This window comes from Nyctereutes procyonoides, unplaced genomic scaffold (assembly GCF_905146905.1).
Source record: "Nyctereutes procyonoides isolate TBG_1078 unplaced genomic scaffold, NYPRO_anot_genome, whole genome shotgun sequence".
NCBI lineage: Eukaryota > Metazoa > Chordata > Mammalia > Carnivora > Canidae > Nyctereutes > Nyctereutes procyonoides.
This window is the reverse complement of record NW_026575125.1, coordinates 54,582,945-54,600,824: the sequence shown is the minus strand read 5'-3', so window position 1 is coordinate 54,600,824 and position 17,880 is coordinate 54,582,945. Positions and strand designations below refer to the sequence as shown.

The following is a 17,880-nucleotide window of genomic DNA, read 5'->3' as shown; positions in this document are numbered from 1 at the left end:
ATTGTAAAAGAATATTAGGCAAAATTATAGGTCAACAAATTGGACAACCTAGAAGAAATGGATCAATTCCTGGAAACACATAACTCACCAAAACGGAAGTGATATGAAATAGAAAATTTGAACATACTGATTACAATCAATGAAATTGTATTAGTAATCAAAAATTCCCAAAAAACAAGTCTAGGACCATGAGGCTGGACAGGAGAATTCTATTAAATGTTTAAAGAAGAGATAATACCTATTTTTCTCTCAAACTTTTCCAGAATATAGAAGAAAAAAATACACAAATTCATTCTATGAGGCTGGTATTACTCTAGTATCAAACCAAGATAATGACACCACAGAAGAGAACTACTAAACAACATCTCTGAAGAACATAGATGCAAACATCTTCAACAAAATACTAGCAAATGGATTCCAAAAATACAGTAAAAAAAAAAAAAGACACACAGGTAAGATGGCGGAGGAATAGGGGTCCTCAACTCATCTGGCCCCACAAACGTATCTAAATAACTTTCAAAACATCCTGAACACCTACGAGTTCGACCTGAGATTTAAAGAGAGAATAGTTGTAATGCTACAGAGAATAAAGTTTTCACTTCTAACAAGGTAGGAAGGCGAAAAAACAAAAAATCAAAAAAGAATAAACTGGGGGAGGGGAATCGCGATTAGCAGGGCTAAATCAGAAAGGAAAAACCTCTGGAGCAGTAAAGCTCAGCCCTAGAAAACCGGGAACTTTAAAAATCCACACCGGAGTTTTCACTGATAGAAAAGTGCTTGGTAGGGAAATTGGGAAGAATCTCAGGAGGGGTGGTGAAGCCTCAAGATTCCTGAAGTCAGTATAAGAAGAGGGGCACCCAGGGGAAAGCTCATGGCAAATGCGGGTCCTATATTAGTAAAGGGCTGGAGGGCTGCAGCCCTCCAGGGCATTTGGGAGAAGCCAATCAGTTAGGCAGGCCAGCTCGGAAGCTCCGTTTACCCTAGAGCCCGGCTCCAGACGGAGGTGGCAGTACTCCATTTCCTTTAGGAGACGCGGTCCCCAGAAGTGCAGATCAAGTGGCAGAAGGCCCCAGATCACAGAGCGCCCAAGTGGACAAAGCCGGTGATCTTTCGTTCCCCTTGGGACAGGTGGAAATGGGGAGGGCACAGGACAGTGAGAACTCTCTTGCCTTTGGGCGCCCTGCAAGCTGTGCAGATCAGTGCACACATGCCTGCCCCCAGGAGCATCTAGGCCAGTGTGGACTGGGAGATTGCAGTTAGTTATTTGCGGAGAGCTTGACTCCAGAGCTGGAAATCTAGCCGCCAACATTTTTGGTTTTCCTCTTTGTTTCATCTTCTGCCTGGGAGAGGCAAGGCCTCTAGGGAACAAAGGCCTCACTGGATAAACAGCTCATACTGAAGGAGCACCTGGCAAGGGGTGGGGCATCTCTGCCCAGGCACAGACACCTAAAAATCAGTACATGGGAGCCCTCCCCGAGACTGCTCGAAGTACAAAGGAAAAGCAAGTTTACTGAACAAGCAGCATTTGAAAGCTCAAGGACTGAGGAAAAATAGTATATAGAACAAGAGGATCTCTATCTTTTTTTTTCCTTTTTCCATTATGACTCATTTTTATATCAGACTAAAAAATACTTTTTCTCTCTTCCCACCTTAACTAAAATATTTTACCAGCTCTTCATTGTTATTTCTTTTTCTTTTTGATGTTCATGTTTCTTTTTTTAATAAATTAATTTTTATTGGTGTTCAATTTAGCAACATACAGAATAACACCCAGTGCTCATCCCATCAAGTGTCCCCCTCAGTGCCCGTCACCCATTCACCCCCACCCCCCACCCTCCTCCCCCTCCACCACCCCTAGTTCGTTTCCCAGAGTTAGGAGTCTTTATGTTCTGTGTCCCTTTCTGATATTTCCCACACATTTCTTCTCCCTTCCCTTATATTCCCTTTCACTATTATTCATATTGCTCAAATGAATGAGAACATACACTGTTTGTCTTTCTCCGATTGACTTACTTCACTCAGCAAAATACCCTCCAGTTCCATCCACGTTGAAGCAAATGGTGGGTATTTGTCGTTTCTAATGGCTGAGTAATATTCCATTGTATACATAAACCACATCTTCTTTATCCATTCATCTTTCAATGGACACTGAGGGTCCTTCCACAGTTTGGCTATTGTGGACATGGCTGCTAGAAACATCGGGGTGCAGGTGTCCCGGCATTTCATTGCATCTGAATATTTGGGGTAAATCCCTAACAGTGCAATTGCTGGGTCATAGGGCAGGTCTATTTTTAACTCTTTGAAGAACCTCCACACAGTTTTCCAGAGTGGCTGCACCAGTTCACATTCCCACCAACAGTGTAAGAGTGTTCCCTTTTCTCCGCATCCTCTCCAACATTTGTTGTTTCCTGCCTTGTTAATTTTCCCCATTCTCACTGGTGTGAGGTGGTATCTCATTGTGCTTTTGATTTGTATTTCCCTGATGGCAAGTGATGCAGAGCATTTTCTCATGTGCATGTTGGCCATGTCTATGTCTTCCTCTGTGAGATTTTTCTTCATGTCCTTTGCCCATTTCATGATTGGATTGTTTGTTTCTTTGCAGTTGAGTTTAATAAGTTCTTTATAGATTTTGGAAACTAGCCCTTTATCTGCTATGTTATTTGCAAATATCTTCTCCCATTCTGTAGGTTGTCTTTTAGTTCTGTTGACTGTATCCTTTGCTGTGCAAAAGCTTCTTATCTTGATGAAGTCCCAATAGTTCATTTTTGCTTTTGTTTCTTTTGCCTTCGTGGATGTATCCTGCAAGAAGTTACTGTGGCCAAGTTCAAAAAGGGTGTTGCCTGTATTCTCCTCTAGGATTTTGATGGAATCTTGTCTCACATGTAGATCTTTCATCCATTTTGAGTTTATCATTGTGTATGGTGTAAGAGAGTGGTCTAGTTTCATTCTTCTGTATGTGGATGTCCAATTCTCCCAGCACCATTTATTGAAGAGACTGTCTTTCTTCCAGTGGATAGTCTTTCTCCTTTATCGAATATTAGTTGACCATAAAGTTCAGGGTCCACTTCTGGGTTCTCTATTCCGTTCCATTGATCTATGTGTCTGTTTTTGTGCCAGTACCACACTGTCTTGATGACCACAGCTTTGTAGTACAACCTGAAATCTGGCATTGTGATGCCCCCAGATATGGTTTTCTTTTTTAAAATTCCCCTAGCTATTCGGGGTCTTTTCTGATTCCACACGAATCTTAAGATAATTTGTTCCAACTCTCTGAAGAAAGTCCATGGTATTTTGATAGGGATTGCATTAAACGTGTAAATTACTCTGGGTAACATAGACATTTTCACAATATTAATTCTGCCAATCCATGAGCATGGAATATTTTTCCATCTCTTTGTGTCTTCCTCAATTTCTTTCAGAAGTGTTCTATAGTTTTTAGGGTATAGATCCTTTACCTCTTTGGTGAGGTTTATTCCTAGGTATCTTATGCTTTTGGGTGCAATTGTAAATGGGATTGACTCCTTAATTTCTCTTTCTTCAGTCTCATTGTTAGTGTCTAGGAATGCCATTGATTTTTGGGCATTGATTTTGTATCCTGCCATGCTACCAAATTGCTGTATGAGTTCTAGCAATCTTGGGATGGAGGCTTTTGGGTTTTCTATGTAGAGTATCATGTCATCGGCGAAGAGGGAGAGTTTGACTTCTTCTTTGCCAATTTGAATGCCTTTAATGTCTTTTTGTTGTCTGATTGCTGAGGCTAGGACTTCCAATACTATGTTGAATAGCAGTGGTGAGAGTGGACATCCCTGTCTTCTTCCTGATCTTAGGGGAAAGGCTCCCAGTGCTTCCCCATTGAGAATGATATTTGCTGTGGGCTTTTTGTAGATGGCTTTTAAGATGTCCAGGAAAGTTCCCTCTATCCCTACACTCTGAAGAGTTTTGATCAGGAATGGATGCTGTATTTTGTCAAATGCTTTCTCTGCATCTAATGAGAGGATCATATGGTTCTTGGTTTTTCTCTCGCTGATATGATGAATCACATTGATTGTTTTACGAGTGTTGAACCAGCCTTGTGTCCTGGGGATAAATCCTACTTGGTCATGGTGAATAATTTTCTTAATGTGTTGTTGGATCCTATTGGCTAGTATCTTGTTGAGAATTTTTGCATCCATGTTCACCAGGGATATTGGTCTGTAATTCTCCTTTTTGGTGGGGTCTTTGTCTGGTTTTGGAATTAAGGTGATGCTGGCCTCATAGAATGAATTTGGAAGTACTCCATCTCTTTCTATCTTTCCAAACAGCTTTAGTAGAATAGGTATGATTTCTTCTTTAAATGTTTGATAAAATTCCCCTGGGAAGCCATCTGGCCCTGGACTCTTGTGTCTTGGGAGGTTTTTGATGACTGCTTCAATTTCCTCCCTGGTTATTGGCCTGTTCATGTTTTCTATTTCTTCCTGCTCCAGTTTTGGTAGTTTGTGGCTTTCCAGGAATGCGTCCATTTCTTCTAGATTGCCTAATTTATTGGCTTAGAGCTGTTCATAATATGTTTTTAAAATCGTTTGTATTTCCTTGGTGTTGGTAGTGATCTCTCCTTTCTCATTCATGATTTTATTAATTTGAGTCTTCTCTCTCTTCTTTTTAATAAGGTTGACTAATGGTTTATCTATCTTATTAATTCTTTCAAAGAACCAACTCCTGGTTCTATTGATCTGTTCCACAGTTCTTCTGGTCTCAATTTCGTTGAGTTCTGCTCGAATTTTAATTAACTCTCTTCTTCTTCTGGGTGTCAGGTGGATTTACTGCTTCTTCTCTAGCTCCTTTGTGTGTAAGGTTAGCTTTGGTATTTGAGTTCTTTCCAGTTTTTTTTAATTTTTTTTATTTATTTATGATAGTCACAGAGAGAGAGAGAGGCAGAGACACAGGCAGAGGGAGAAGCAGGCTCCATGCACCGGAAGCCCGATGTGGGACTCCATCCCGGGTCTCCAGGATCGCGCCCTGGGCCAAAGGCAGGCGCTAAACCACTGCGCCACCCAGGGATCCCTCTTTCCAGTTTTTGAATGGATGCTTGTATTGCGATGTATTTCCCCCTCAGGACTGCTTTTGCTGCATCCCAAAGATTTTGAACAGTTGTATCTTCATTCTCATTAGTTTCCATGAATCTTTTTAATCTTCCTTAATTTCCTGGTTGACCCTTTTATCTTTTAGCAGGATGGTCCTTAATCTCCACATGTTTGAATTCCTTCCAAACTTCTTCTTGTGATTGAGTTCTAATTTCAAGGCGTTATGGTCTGAGAATATGCAGGGGACGATCCCAATCTTCTGGTATCAGTTCAGACCCGATTTCTGACCCAGTATGTGGTCTATTCTGGAGAAAGTCCATGTGCACTTGAGAAGAATGTGTATTCAGTTGAGTTTGGATGTAAAGTTCTAGATATCTGTGAAATCTATCTGGTCCAGTGTATCATTTAAAGCTCTCGTTTCTTTGGAGATGTTGTGCTTAGAAGACCTATCGAGGGTAGAAAGAGCTAGATTGAAGTCACCAAGTATAAGTGTATTATTATCTAAGTATTTCTTCACTTTGGTTAATAATTCGTTTAAGTATTTGGCAGCTCCCACATTCGGGGCATATATATTGAGGATTGTTAAGTCCTCTTGCTGGATAGATCCTTTAAGTATGATATAGTATCCCTCTTCATCTCTCACTACAGTCTTCAGGGTAAATTTTAGTTTATCTGATATAAGGATGGCTACCCCTTCTTTCTTTTGAGAACGATTTGAATGGTAAATGGTTCTCCAACCTTTTATTTTCAGGCTTTAGGTGTCCTTCTGTCTAAAATGAGTCTCTTGTAGACAGCAAATAGATGGGCCCTCTTCTTTATCCAGTCTGAAACCCTGCGCCTTTTGATGGGGTCATTGAGCCTGTTCACGTTCAGAGTTACTATTGACAGATATGAGTTTAGTGTCATCATGATATCTATTTAGTCCTTGTTTTTGTGGATTGTTCCACTGAACTTCTTCTTAAAGGGGAATTTTAAGAGTCCCCCTTAAAATTTCTTGCAGAGCTGGTTTGGAGGTCACATATTCTTTCAGTTCCTGCCTGTCTTGGAAGTTCTTTATCTCTCCTTCCATTTTGAATGAGAGCCTTGCTGGATAAAGTATTCTTGGTTGCATGTTCTTCTCATTTAGGACCCTGAATATATCCTGCCAGCCCTTTCTGGCCTGCCACGTCTCTATGGAGAGGTCTGCTGTTACCCTATATTCCTCCCCATGAAAGTCAGGGACTTCTTGTCTCTTGCTGCTTTAAGGATCTTCTCTTTATCTTTGGAATTTGCAAGTTTCACTATTAGATGTCGAGGTGATGAATGCTTTTTATTGATTTTAGGGGGGGATCTCTCTATTTCCTGGATCTGAATGCCTGTACCCCTTCTCAGATTGGGAAAGTTTTCAGCTAGGATTTTTTCAAATGCATATTCTGGCCCTCTAGCCCTTTCGGCGCCCTCGGGAACCCCAATTAAACGTAGGTTTTTCTTCCTTAGGCTGTCATTTATTTCCCTTAATCTGTCTTCATGGTCTTTTAATTGTCTGTCTCTTTTTTCCTCAGTTTCCCTCTTTGCCATCAACTTGTCTTCTATGTCACTCACTCGTTCTTCTACCACGTTAACCCTCGTCGTTAGGACTTCTAGTTTGGATTGCATCTCATTCAATTGATTTTTAATTTCTGCCTGATTGGATCTAAATTCTGCAGTCATGAAGTCTCGTGAGTCCTTAATGCTTTTTTCTAGAGCCACCAGTAGCTGTATAATAGTGCTTCTGAATTGGCTTTCTGACATTGAATTGTAATCCAGATTTTGTAACTCTGTGGGAGAGAGGGCTGTTTCTGATTCTTTCTTTTGAGGTGAGGTTTTCCTTCTAGTCATTTTGCTCAGTGCAGAGTGGCCAAAAACAAGTTGTATTGGGAAAAGGAGAGAAAGAGAGAGAAGGAAAGAAAAGAGAAAAAGAAAAAAGAAAAAGAAGGAAAAAAAGGAAAAAAAAGAGAAGAAAAAGAGAAATAAAAGAAAGAAAGGTGAAAAAAAGGGGGGTGGGGGAAGCAATCAGAAATCAAAAAGAAAAGAAAAAACCAAAAAGAAAAACAAAAAAAACACAGGGGAAGATCTGAATCTGTAGACTTTAAGTCCCTTGACTTCCCCTGGAACTGGTCCGTCTAGCTGGTCTTCTGGGGGAGGGGCCTGTTGTGCTGATTTTCAGGTGTTAGCACTTGTGGGAGCTGCTCTGCCCCTGCCTGCTGCAGGGCTCAGCGGGGGTTGTTTACCCCGTGAGGCCCCAGGAGGAACAGCCTCAGTTGCTATGGCAACTCTGGAAGCCTGGATTCAGCCTCTGCAGGAACTACGGGGCTCTCTGTCTGCAGGGCCTGGAGGCTCCGGGGCGGGGCCGCTGATCTGCTCAGCTCGGGGCAGGAGTGTCCTTGCTGTCCTGGGCCCTCCCGGCCTCTGCCTGGTCCGGGGGAGGCCGGATCCTGGGCTGTGTCCCGGCGCCCTGTGCTCCCGGGCCTGCGCTGTTGGATTCGTGCTCCCGCCCTGCAGCTCTCCCCCCGTGGAGCCGCTCCCAAGTCCCTCCGAGCTGCTCCGGCCCCGCCGTGCGCGCTGCAGCCCTTAGGGAGCTCGGCGCACTCTCCTGTGCGAGCAGGTGTCTGTTAGTGTCCCAGGGAGCCCGAGGGCATCCCCACCCTCCTGGGTCCTGCTCCAACTCCCTGCGAGCCCCTTTCCGCCAGGGAAGGCTGGTGAAGTTCCTGCTTCTCCGGGACGGGGCTCTCCTGTCCTGGGGACACTCGCCCCGGCCTCAGTCTGGCTCCTCGCGGGGCCCCTCCCCCTCGGAGGCCTTTTGTTTCTTTATTTCTTTTTCCCCGTCTTCCTACCTTGATAGAAGCGCAAACTCTTCTCACTGTAGCATTCCAGCTGGTCTCTCTTTAAATCTCAGGCCAAATTCGTAGATTTTCAGGATGATTTGAAGGTTATCTAGGTAATTTGTTGGGGACAGGTTATTTGGGGACCCTACTCTTCCGCCATCTTGCCCCTCCTCCCTGATGTTCATATTTCTAAAATAACATGTCTTAGATATATTTTTCACTTCTGGAATACCTTCAACATATTCAATTTAATTTTGATAAATATACCAGAGATGGGTTTTTGTCTTCTGAGGGTTTTTTGTTATTTTTTCTGCCTCGTTTTGTTTCACAATGGTGGAAGTTAATACCTTCTAAAACATGACCAACGTGCACCCAGAACCAAGTGGAATACCGTGTTGGCTCATCCTGAGATTATACTCTCCCTTTTTCCCAATCTGCCCCCTTCTTTTCTCTTGTTTATGTTTCCGTGGTTAATGTTGGGGCTTTATATAAGTATTTATGGTTTATATAAATTTGGAATGAGGATCTTGTAATATACAGAACAAAATGCACTCAGAACCAAGAGGATCAACTTCGAGGACCCCTCAGGTAGACTACATTCTCTCCCCAGTACCACTTCCTCACACCACCAGTCCCATTCATTTATTTTCTCTTTTCTTTACTTTTTTCTTTTTCTTAATGCTTGGGTTTTAGTTTTTTTATTTTTCCTAATTTGTTTTTCACCTTAGTGGTCCTTTTGTTTTATTTTGCTCTGTTCTACTTTTTCCTTTATTTTTGGGCATCTGACTTCTTCAAAATCATCTAGGGTGTATTTTACTTAGGTCATCATTGATATTTTTGACTCAGCCCACTCATACAGCCACTCTGCACTGGACAAAATGACTAGAAAGAAGAATTCACCAAAAAAGAAAGAACTGGAAACAATACTCTGCCAGAGTTACAGAATTTGGATTTCAATACAATGTCAGAAAGTCAATTCAGAAGTACAATTATAAAGCTACTAGTGGCTCTGGAAAAAAAGTGTAAAGGACTCTAGAGACTTCATTGTTGCAGAAATGAGCTCTAATCAGGCCGAAATTAAAAACATATTAAATGAGATGCAACCAAACAGGATGTTCTAACTGCTAGGGGTAATGAAGTGGAAGAGAGAGTGAGTAATATAGAAAAGTTGATGATAAGAAAGAAAGCTGAGGAAAAAAGAGAAAAACAATTAAAAGCCCATGAGCAAAGGATTAGGGACATAAATGATAGCTTGATAAGGAAAAATATACATCAAATTGGGATTCTAGAAGAGGCTGAGAGAGAGAGAGAGAGAGAGAGAGAGGACCACAAAGAACATTTGAACAAATCATATATGAGACCTTCCCTAATTTGGAGAAGGAAACAGGCATTTAGATACAAGATATAGAGAGGACTCTCCTAGAGCAATAAAAACCATTCAACAGCTAGACATTTAATGGTGAAATTTGCAAAATTCAAAGATAAATTAAAAATTCTATTTAAAAAATATTTTATGCATTTATTCATGAGAGACACACACACAGAGAGGTAGTGACACAGGCAGAGGGAGAAGCAGGCTCTATGCAGGGAGCCCGATGTGGGACTTGATCCCAGGACCCTGGGATCATACCCTAGGTGAAGGCAGACACTCAAGTGCTGAGCCACTCAGGTGTCGCAAACACAGTACATTTCCATTATGACTCCACAACTACTGTTGACATAAGTTCCTACTCCCTGATCTTAGAGACTTCTCAGAATATGCTTTCAAGAATCTCTTGTTTCTTTGAATTAAGTATATCACATGTCCCTCGATCATCCACACTTAATTTTGATGTGTGGTGTCACATGTTTATGTGAGAGGCCAGTGGAAAGCTGCATGCAAGGAATGCTTGTTTCTCACACTTAAGTGCATAGCATTTCCATCTCACCTCCACTCCTCTGTTGAGATAGCTTCTGCCTCCCCAATAGTGAAAGGCTATAAATGGTCCATAATTCTCCTTTATAGAATTTCTCCTTTTTGGTCTTTGGTTTTGGAAGAAAGGTGATGTTAAAGAGCATCCTACTAAAAGATGAATGGGTCAACCAGGAAACTAGAGAAGAATTAAAAAGATTCATGGAAACTAGTGAAAATGAAGATACATCCATTCAAAATCTTTGGGATATAGTAAAAGTGGTCCTGAGAGGGAAATACTTCACAAAACACGATTCCCTCAAAAAGTTGGAATAAAACTTAAATACACAATCTAACTTGGCACCTAAAGTAATTGGAGAAAAAACAGCAAGTAAAGCATACACCAAGGAGAAGAAGAGAGATAATAAAGGTTCGAGCATAACTCAATGAAATAGAAACCAGAACTCTAGAATAGATCAAGAAAACAAGAACATGGTTCTTTGAAAGAATTAATAAAACAGATAAATCCCTAGGCAGCCTTATTAAAAAGAAAGGAGAAAAGACTCAAATTAATAAAATCATGAATGAAGGCGGAGAGATCACATTCCATACCAAGGAAATACAAATGATTTTAAAAACGTATTATGAGCATCTATAGGCCAATGAATTAGGCAATCTAGAAGAAATGGATGCATTTCTGGAAAAACACAAACTACCAAAACTGGAACAGGAAGAAACAGAAAACCTTAACAGGCCAATAACCAGAGAGGAAATTGAAGCAGTCATCAAAAACCTCCCAAGACACAGAAGTCCAGAGCCAGATGGACTTGGATTGGGCAATCCACAGCTGTGAAGTTCCCTAATCTGGGAAAACACAAAAGCATTCAAACCCAGAAGGTACAGAGAACCCCCTTCAAATTTAATAATAAACATCAGGGTGCAGGTGTCCCGGCATTTCATTGCATCTGTATCTTTGGGGTAAATCCCCAGCAGTGCAATTTCTGGATCATAGGGCAGGTCTATTTTTAACTCTTTGAGGAACCCTCCACACAGTTTTCCAGAGTGGCTGCACCAGTTCACATTCCCACCAACAGTGTAGGAGGGTTCCCTTTTCTCTGCATCCTCTCCAACATTTGTGGTTTCCTGCCTTGTTAATTTTCCCCATTCTCACTGGTGTGAGGTGGTATCTCATTGTGCTTTTGATTTGTATTTCCCTGATGGCAAGTGATGCAGAGCATTTTCTCATGTACATGTTGGCCATGTCTATGTCTTCCTCTGTGAGAATTCTGTTCATGTCTTTTGCCCATTTCATGATTGGATTGTTTGTTTCTTTGCTGTTGTTGTTAATAAGTTCTTTATAGATCTTGGACACTAGCCCTTTATCTGATACGTCATTTGCAAATATCTTCTCCCATTCTGTAGGTTGTCTTTTAGTTTTGTTGACTGTATCCTTTGCTGTGCAAAAGCTTCTTATCTTGATGAAGTCCCAATAGTTCATTTTTTATAGCAGCAATGTCCACAATAGCCAAACTGTGGAAGGAGCCTCAGTGTCCATCGAAAGATGAATGGAGGGATCCCTGGGTGGCGCAGCGGTTTGGCGCCTGCCTTTGGCCCAGGGCGCGATCCTGGAGACCCAGGATTGAGTCCCACATTGGGCTCCCTGTGCATGGAGCCTGCTTCTCCCTCTGCCTATGTCTCTGCCTCTCTCTCTCTCTCTGTGTGTGTGTGTGTGTGTGTAACTATCATAAATAAATAAAAATAATAAAAAAAGAAAGATGAATGGATAAAGAAGATGTGTTTTATGTATACAATGGAATATTACTCAGCCATTAGAAACAACAAATACCCACCATTTGCTTCAACATGGATGGAACTGGAGGGTATTATGCTGAGTGAAATAAGTCAATCAGAGAAGGACAAACATTATATGTTCTCATTCATTTGGGGAATATAAATAATAGTGAAAGTCAATCAGAGAAGGACAAACATTATATGTTCTCATTCATTTGGGGAATATAAATAATAGTGAAAGGGAATAAAAGGGAAGGGAGAAGAAATGGGTAGGAAAGATCAGAAAGGGAGACAGAACATAAAGACTCCTAACTCTGGGAAACCTAACTAGGGGTGATGGAAGGGGAGGAGGGTGGGGGGTGGGGGTGAATGGGTGACGGGCACTGAGGGGGGCACTTGACGTGATGAGCACTGGGTGTTATTCTGTATGTTGGCAAATTGGACACCAATAAAAAATAAATTTATTATTTAAAAAAATCTTGCAGTTAATCCTTTCATAAAGGAATAATTATATGATAAAAATAACCACCCATATATGATACATTTGTATTTTTTAATATCATGTTTTATTAAAGCAGATCATTGAATATTTAAAAAATGTAATAATAAAAGATCAACACCATAACATATAATAGTGAAGCTTGGAAATTTCAAGAATAAGGAAAAATCCTGAAAAGAGCTCGAGAAAAGAGGTTAAGAACCTACAGAGGTAGAAACATTACACTGGCAGCAGATCTATCCACAGTGAACTTGCAGGACAGAAAGGTCTGTGAGGCCAGAAAAGGCTGGCAGGATATATTCAGGGTTCTAAATGAGAAAAACATGCAGCCAAGAGTACTTTATGCAGCAAGGCTTTCATTCAGAATGGAAGGAGAGATAAAGAGCTTCCAGGAAAACAATAAAAAAAAACTTGTGATCAATAAACAAGCCCTGCAATATATATTAAGTGGCATCTTGTGCAAAGAGAGGCCCATAAGTAACACAGACCAGATTGAAACAGAGATAATCTACAGAAACAGGGATTTTACAGGTAATATAATGACATGAAATTCATACTTTTAAATAGTTACTCTGAATGTAAATAAGCTAAATGCTCCAATCAAAAGTTATATGGGATCAGATTGGATAAAAAAGCAAGACACATTCATATGCTGTCTACAAGACTCTCATTTTAGACCGAAAAACACCTCCAGATTAAAAGTGAGAGTGCAGAACCATTTATCATGCAAATGGACATTAAAAGAAAGCTGGGTCACAATCTTTGTAACAGACAAATTAGAGTTTTAACCAAAGAATGTAGTAAAGGAAGTGGGACACTAAATAATTCTTAAAAGGGCCATCCAACAAGAAGATCTAAGAATTATAAATATTTTTGCTCCTAACATGAGAGCAGCCAATTATATAAATCAATTAATAACAAAATTAAAGAAATACATTGATGATAATACAAAAGTAGGGGACTTCAACACCTCACGCACAGCAATGGACAGATAATCTAAGCAGAATATCAATAAGGAAAGAAGGGCTTTGAGGGACACACTGGACCAAATGAACTTCAAAGCATTGATATATGCAAAGCATTCCAACCTAGAGTAACAGAATGCACATTCTTCTCCAGTGCACATAGAACATTCCTCCAGAATGGATTACATACTGGGTTACAAATCAGGTTTCAAATATTATCAAGAGTTTGGGATTATTTCCAGCATATTTGTAGTACACGATGCTTTAAAACTTGAACTAAATTACAACAGAAAATTTAGAAGAAATTCAAATTTAGAGGTTAAGGAATATCCTACTAAAGAGTGAATGAGTGAACCAGGAAATTAAAGAAGAATTTTAAAAATCCATGGAAAGTGGGCAGCCCCGGTGGCGCAGCGGTTTAGCGCCGCCTGCAGCCTAGGGCGTGATCCTGAAGACCCTGCATCGAGTCCCACGTCAGGCTTTCTGTATGGTGCCTGCTTCTCCCTCTGCCTGTGTCTCTGCCTCTTTCTCTCTGTTTGTCTCTATAAATAAATAAATAAATAAATAAATAAATAAATAAATAAATAAAATTTTTAAAAAATTCATGGAAAGAAATGAAAATGAAAACACAACTATTTAAAACCTTTGGGATACAGCAAAGGCAGTTCTACGAGGGAAGTACATAGCAATACAAGCCTTTCTCAAAGAATTGGAAAAGTCTCAAAGACACAAACTAACCTTATGCCTGAAGGAGCTGGAGAAAGAACAGCATATGCCAAGCAAGACAGGAGAAATAATAAAGATTAGAGCAGAATATAATGAAACAGAAGCCAAAAGAACAGTAGAACAGATCAATGAAACTAGGAGCTGGTTCTTTGAAAGAATTAATAAGATTGATAAACTCCTGGCCAGACTTATCAAAAAGAAAAAAGACCCAAATAAATAAAATCCTGACTGAAAGAGGAGAGATCACAATCAACACCAAGGAAATACAATTTTAACAACATATTATGAAAAACTATATGCCAAAAAATTAGGCATTCTGGATGAAATCAATGCATTCCTGGAAACTTTAAACCACCAAAATTGAAACAGGAAGAAATAGTAAACCTGAACTGACCAATAAGCAGCAAAGAAATTGAATCAGTCATCAAAAAATCTCCTAAGAAAAACGAATTCAGGGCTGGATGGCTTCCCAGGAGAATTCTAAAATATATTTAAAGTACTAAAATCCGGATCCCTGGGTGGCGCAGTGGTTTGGCGCCTGCCTTTGGCCCAGGGCGCGATCCTGGAGTCCCGGGATCGAATCCCACGTCGGGCTCCCGGTGCATGGAGCCTGCTTCTCCCTCTGCCTGTGTCTCTGCCTCTCTCTCTCTCTCTCTCTCTGTATGACTATCGTAAATAAATTTAAAAAATTTTTTTTAAAAATAAAGTACTAAAATCAATTCTTCTGAAGCTGTTTTAAAAAATATAAATGGAAGTAAAACTTCCAATCTCATTCTATAAGTCCAACATTGCCTTGATCTCAAAACCAGACAAACCATACACATCAAAAAGGAGAATGACAGACCAATATCCCTGATAAACATGGATGCCAAAATTCTCCCTACATTACTGACAAATTGGATTCAACAGTACATTAAAAGGATTATTCATCAGGCCACCTGGGTGGCTCAGTGGTTGAGCATCTGCCTTTGGCTCGGGTCATGATCTGAGGGTCCTGGGATTAAGTTCCACATCACATTCCCTGTGGGGAGCCTGCTTCTCCCTCTGCCTATGTATCTGTGTGTCTGTGTGTCTCTCATGAATAAATAAGTAAATAATTTTTTTAAAATAAAGGATTATTCATCACGACCAAGTGGCATTTATTCCTGGGATGAACACTTGCAAATCATTCAGCATGATACATCACATTAATAAAAAACAGATAAGAAATAATTAGCCTCTCAATTGATACAGAAATTGCATTTGACAAAATACATCATCCTTTCTTAATTAAAACTTTCCATAGTGTAGGGATAGAGCAAACATAACTCAATATCCTAAAAGCCACCTATGAAAAGCCCACAGCAAATATCATTCTCAATGGGGAAAAATTGAAAGCTAAGCTACTCTCCTAAGTTCTGGAACACGACAGGAGTACCCACTGTCACCACTGTTATTCAACATAGTACTAGAAGTCCCGGCCTCAGCAATCAGACAACAGAAAGAAATAAAATGTATTCAAATTGGCAAAGAAGAAGTCAAACTTACACTCTTCCCAGTTGACATGATATATTTTGTGGAAAACCCAAAAGACCACACCTAAAAATTGATAAAACTCATACATGAATTCAGCAATATAGCAGGATATAAAATCAATGCATAGACATCATTTGCCTTTATATACACTAACAGTGAGACACAACAAAGAGGAATTAAGGTATTGATCCCATTTACAATTGCACCAAAAATCCTAAGATACCTAAGAATAAACCTAACCAAAAGGTTAAAGGATCTATACTCTAAAAAGTACCCAACCCCTATGAAAGAAATTGAGGAAGACACAAAGAAATGGAAAAACATTCCATACTCATGGATTGGAAAAATAAATATCGTGAAAATGTCTATGCTACCCAGAGCAATTTACACATTCAATGCAATTCCTAAAAAAATACCATCTACACTTTCTACAGAGCTGGAACAAAGAATCTGAAAATTTGTATGGAACCAGAAAAGACCCCAAATAGCTGAAGTAAAGTTTAAAAGGAAAACCAAATCTGGTGGCATCACAATGCTGGTATTTGAGGTATATTATAAAGTTGTAATCATCAAGACAGTGTGGTACTGGAACAAAAATATACATAGATCAATAAAACAGAGAACCTAGAAATGGATCCTCAATTCTATGGTCTACTAATCTTCAGCAAAGCAGGAAAGAATATCCAATGGAAAAAAGACAGTCTCTTTAACAAATGGTGTAGGGAAAATTTGACAGCCACATGTAGAAGAATGACACTGCACCATTTTCTTATACCATACACAATATAAACTTAAAATGGATGGAAAATCCTAAATGTGAGACAGGAATACATCAAAATCCTAGAGAACACAGGCAGCAACATTTTGACAACAGCCACAGCAACTTCTTGCTAGACATGTCTATAAACGCAAGGGAAAGAAAAGCAAGAATAAACTTTTGGGACTTCATCAATATGAAAAGCTTTTGCATAGGAAGATAACAGTCAAGAAAACTAACAGGCAACCTATGAAATTGGAAAAGATATTTGAAAATGACATATCAGATAAAGGGCTAGTATCCAAGATCTCTAAAGAACTTATCAAACTCAATACCCCTGCGAAAGAAAAATCAAGTCAAGAAATAGAAGGCATGAGCAGATATTTCTCCAAAGAAGACATGGCCAACAGACACATGAAAAAATTCTCAACATCAATCACCATTTGATAAATACAAATCAAAACTACAATGAGATAACACCTCATACCAGTCAGAATGGCTAAAATTGACAAGATAAGATAAGAAACAACAAAGAGGATGGAGGGAAGGGGGAATGAACCCTCTTACACTGTTGGTGGTAATGGAAGCTAGTAGAGCCACTCTGGAAAACGATATGGAGATTCTTCAAGAATTTAATAATAGAGCTACCCTATGACCCACAAATTGCACTAAAAGTTATTTACCCCAAAGATAGAAATATAGTGATCTGAAGAAGCACATGAACCCTAACGTTCAGAGCAGCAATGTCCACAATATCCAAAATGTGGAAAGACCCAAGATATCTATGAATTGATAAAGATGATGTGGTGTATATATATTATATACACATACATACACATACAATGGAATATTATGCAGCCATCAGAAGGGATGAATACTTACCATTTACATCAACATGGATGGAACTGGAGGGTATAATGGTGAGCGAAGTAAGTCAATCTGAGAAGACCATTATATGGTTTCACTCATGTGTGGAATATAAGTAACAGTGCAGAGCATCATAGGGGAAGGGATGGAAAACTGAATGGGAACCCGTCAGAGAGGGAGAAAAAATATGAGACTCTTAACTATAGGAAACAAACTGAGGGCTTCTGGAAGGGAGTGGGTAGGGCATTGGGCAATTTGGCATTAAGGAGGGCATGTGATGTGATGAGCACTGGGTGCAATACACAACTGATGAATTATTGAACTCCACATCTCAAAGTCATGATTTACTATATGTGGGCTAATTGAATTTAAATTTTAAAAATAATAAAATTTAAAATTATAAAAGATCTAAGAATTGTAAATATTTATGCTCCTTTATCTGGCAGTACCTGAATATATAATCAATTAATAATAAATATGAAGAAACTAATTGATAATGATGCAATTATAGTAGGGGAAATTAACACCCCACTTACAGCAATGGAAAGATCATCTAAGCAAAAACTCAACAAGGAAACAATAGTTTCCAGTGACACCCTGGACCAGATGGATTTAACAGATATATGTAGCACATTTCCTTTTAAAACAAAAGAATAAAAAAAAAAAGAATACACATTCTTGTCAAGTGCACGTGAAACATTCTTTTAGAACAGATCACATAATGGGTCACAAATCAGGCCATAATCAGTACAAAAAGATCAATTTCCTTCCATGCTTATTTTCAGATCACAACACTATGAAACTTGAAGGCAATTATAAGAAAAAATATTGGAAAGACCACAAGTATACGGAGGTTAATAACATCTAACTAAAGAATGAATGAGTTAACCAGGTAGTTAAAGAAAAAATTTAAAAATACATGGAAGCAAATGAAAATTAAAACAGAATAGACCAAAACCTTTGCAA

At 39.5% G+C, this 17,880-nt stretch overlaps 1 protein-coding gene across 1 annotated transcript in view; it reads right to left on the bottom strand.

Annotated features, from left to right (window-relative positions):
• MTMR8 (myotubularin related protein 8) overlaps nucleotides 1–1,018 on the bottom strand; it is a 65,672-nt gene extending 64,654 nt beyond the window's left edge. Inside the window, 1 exon segment of the mRNA XM_055338041.1 lies at nucleotides 980–1,018. Coding sequence (XP_055194016.1) covers nucleotides 980–1,018 — 39 coding nt within the window.
• Nucleotides 1,019–17,880: the final 16,862 nt, after the last annotated feature.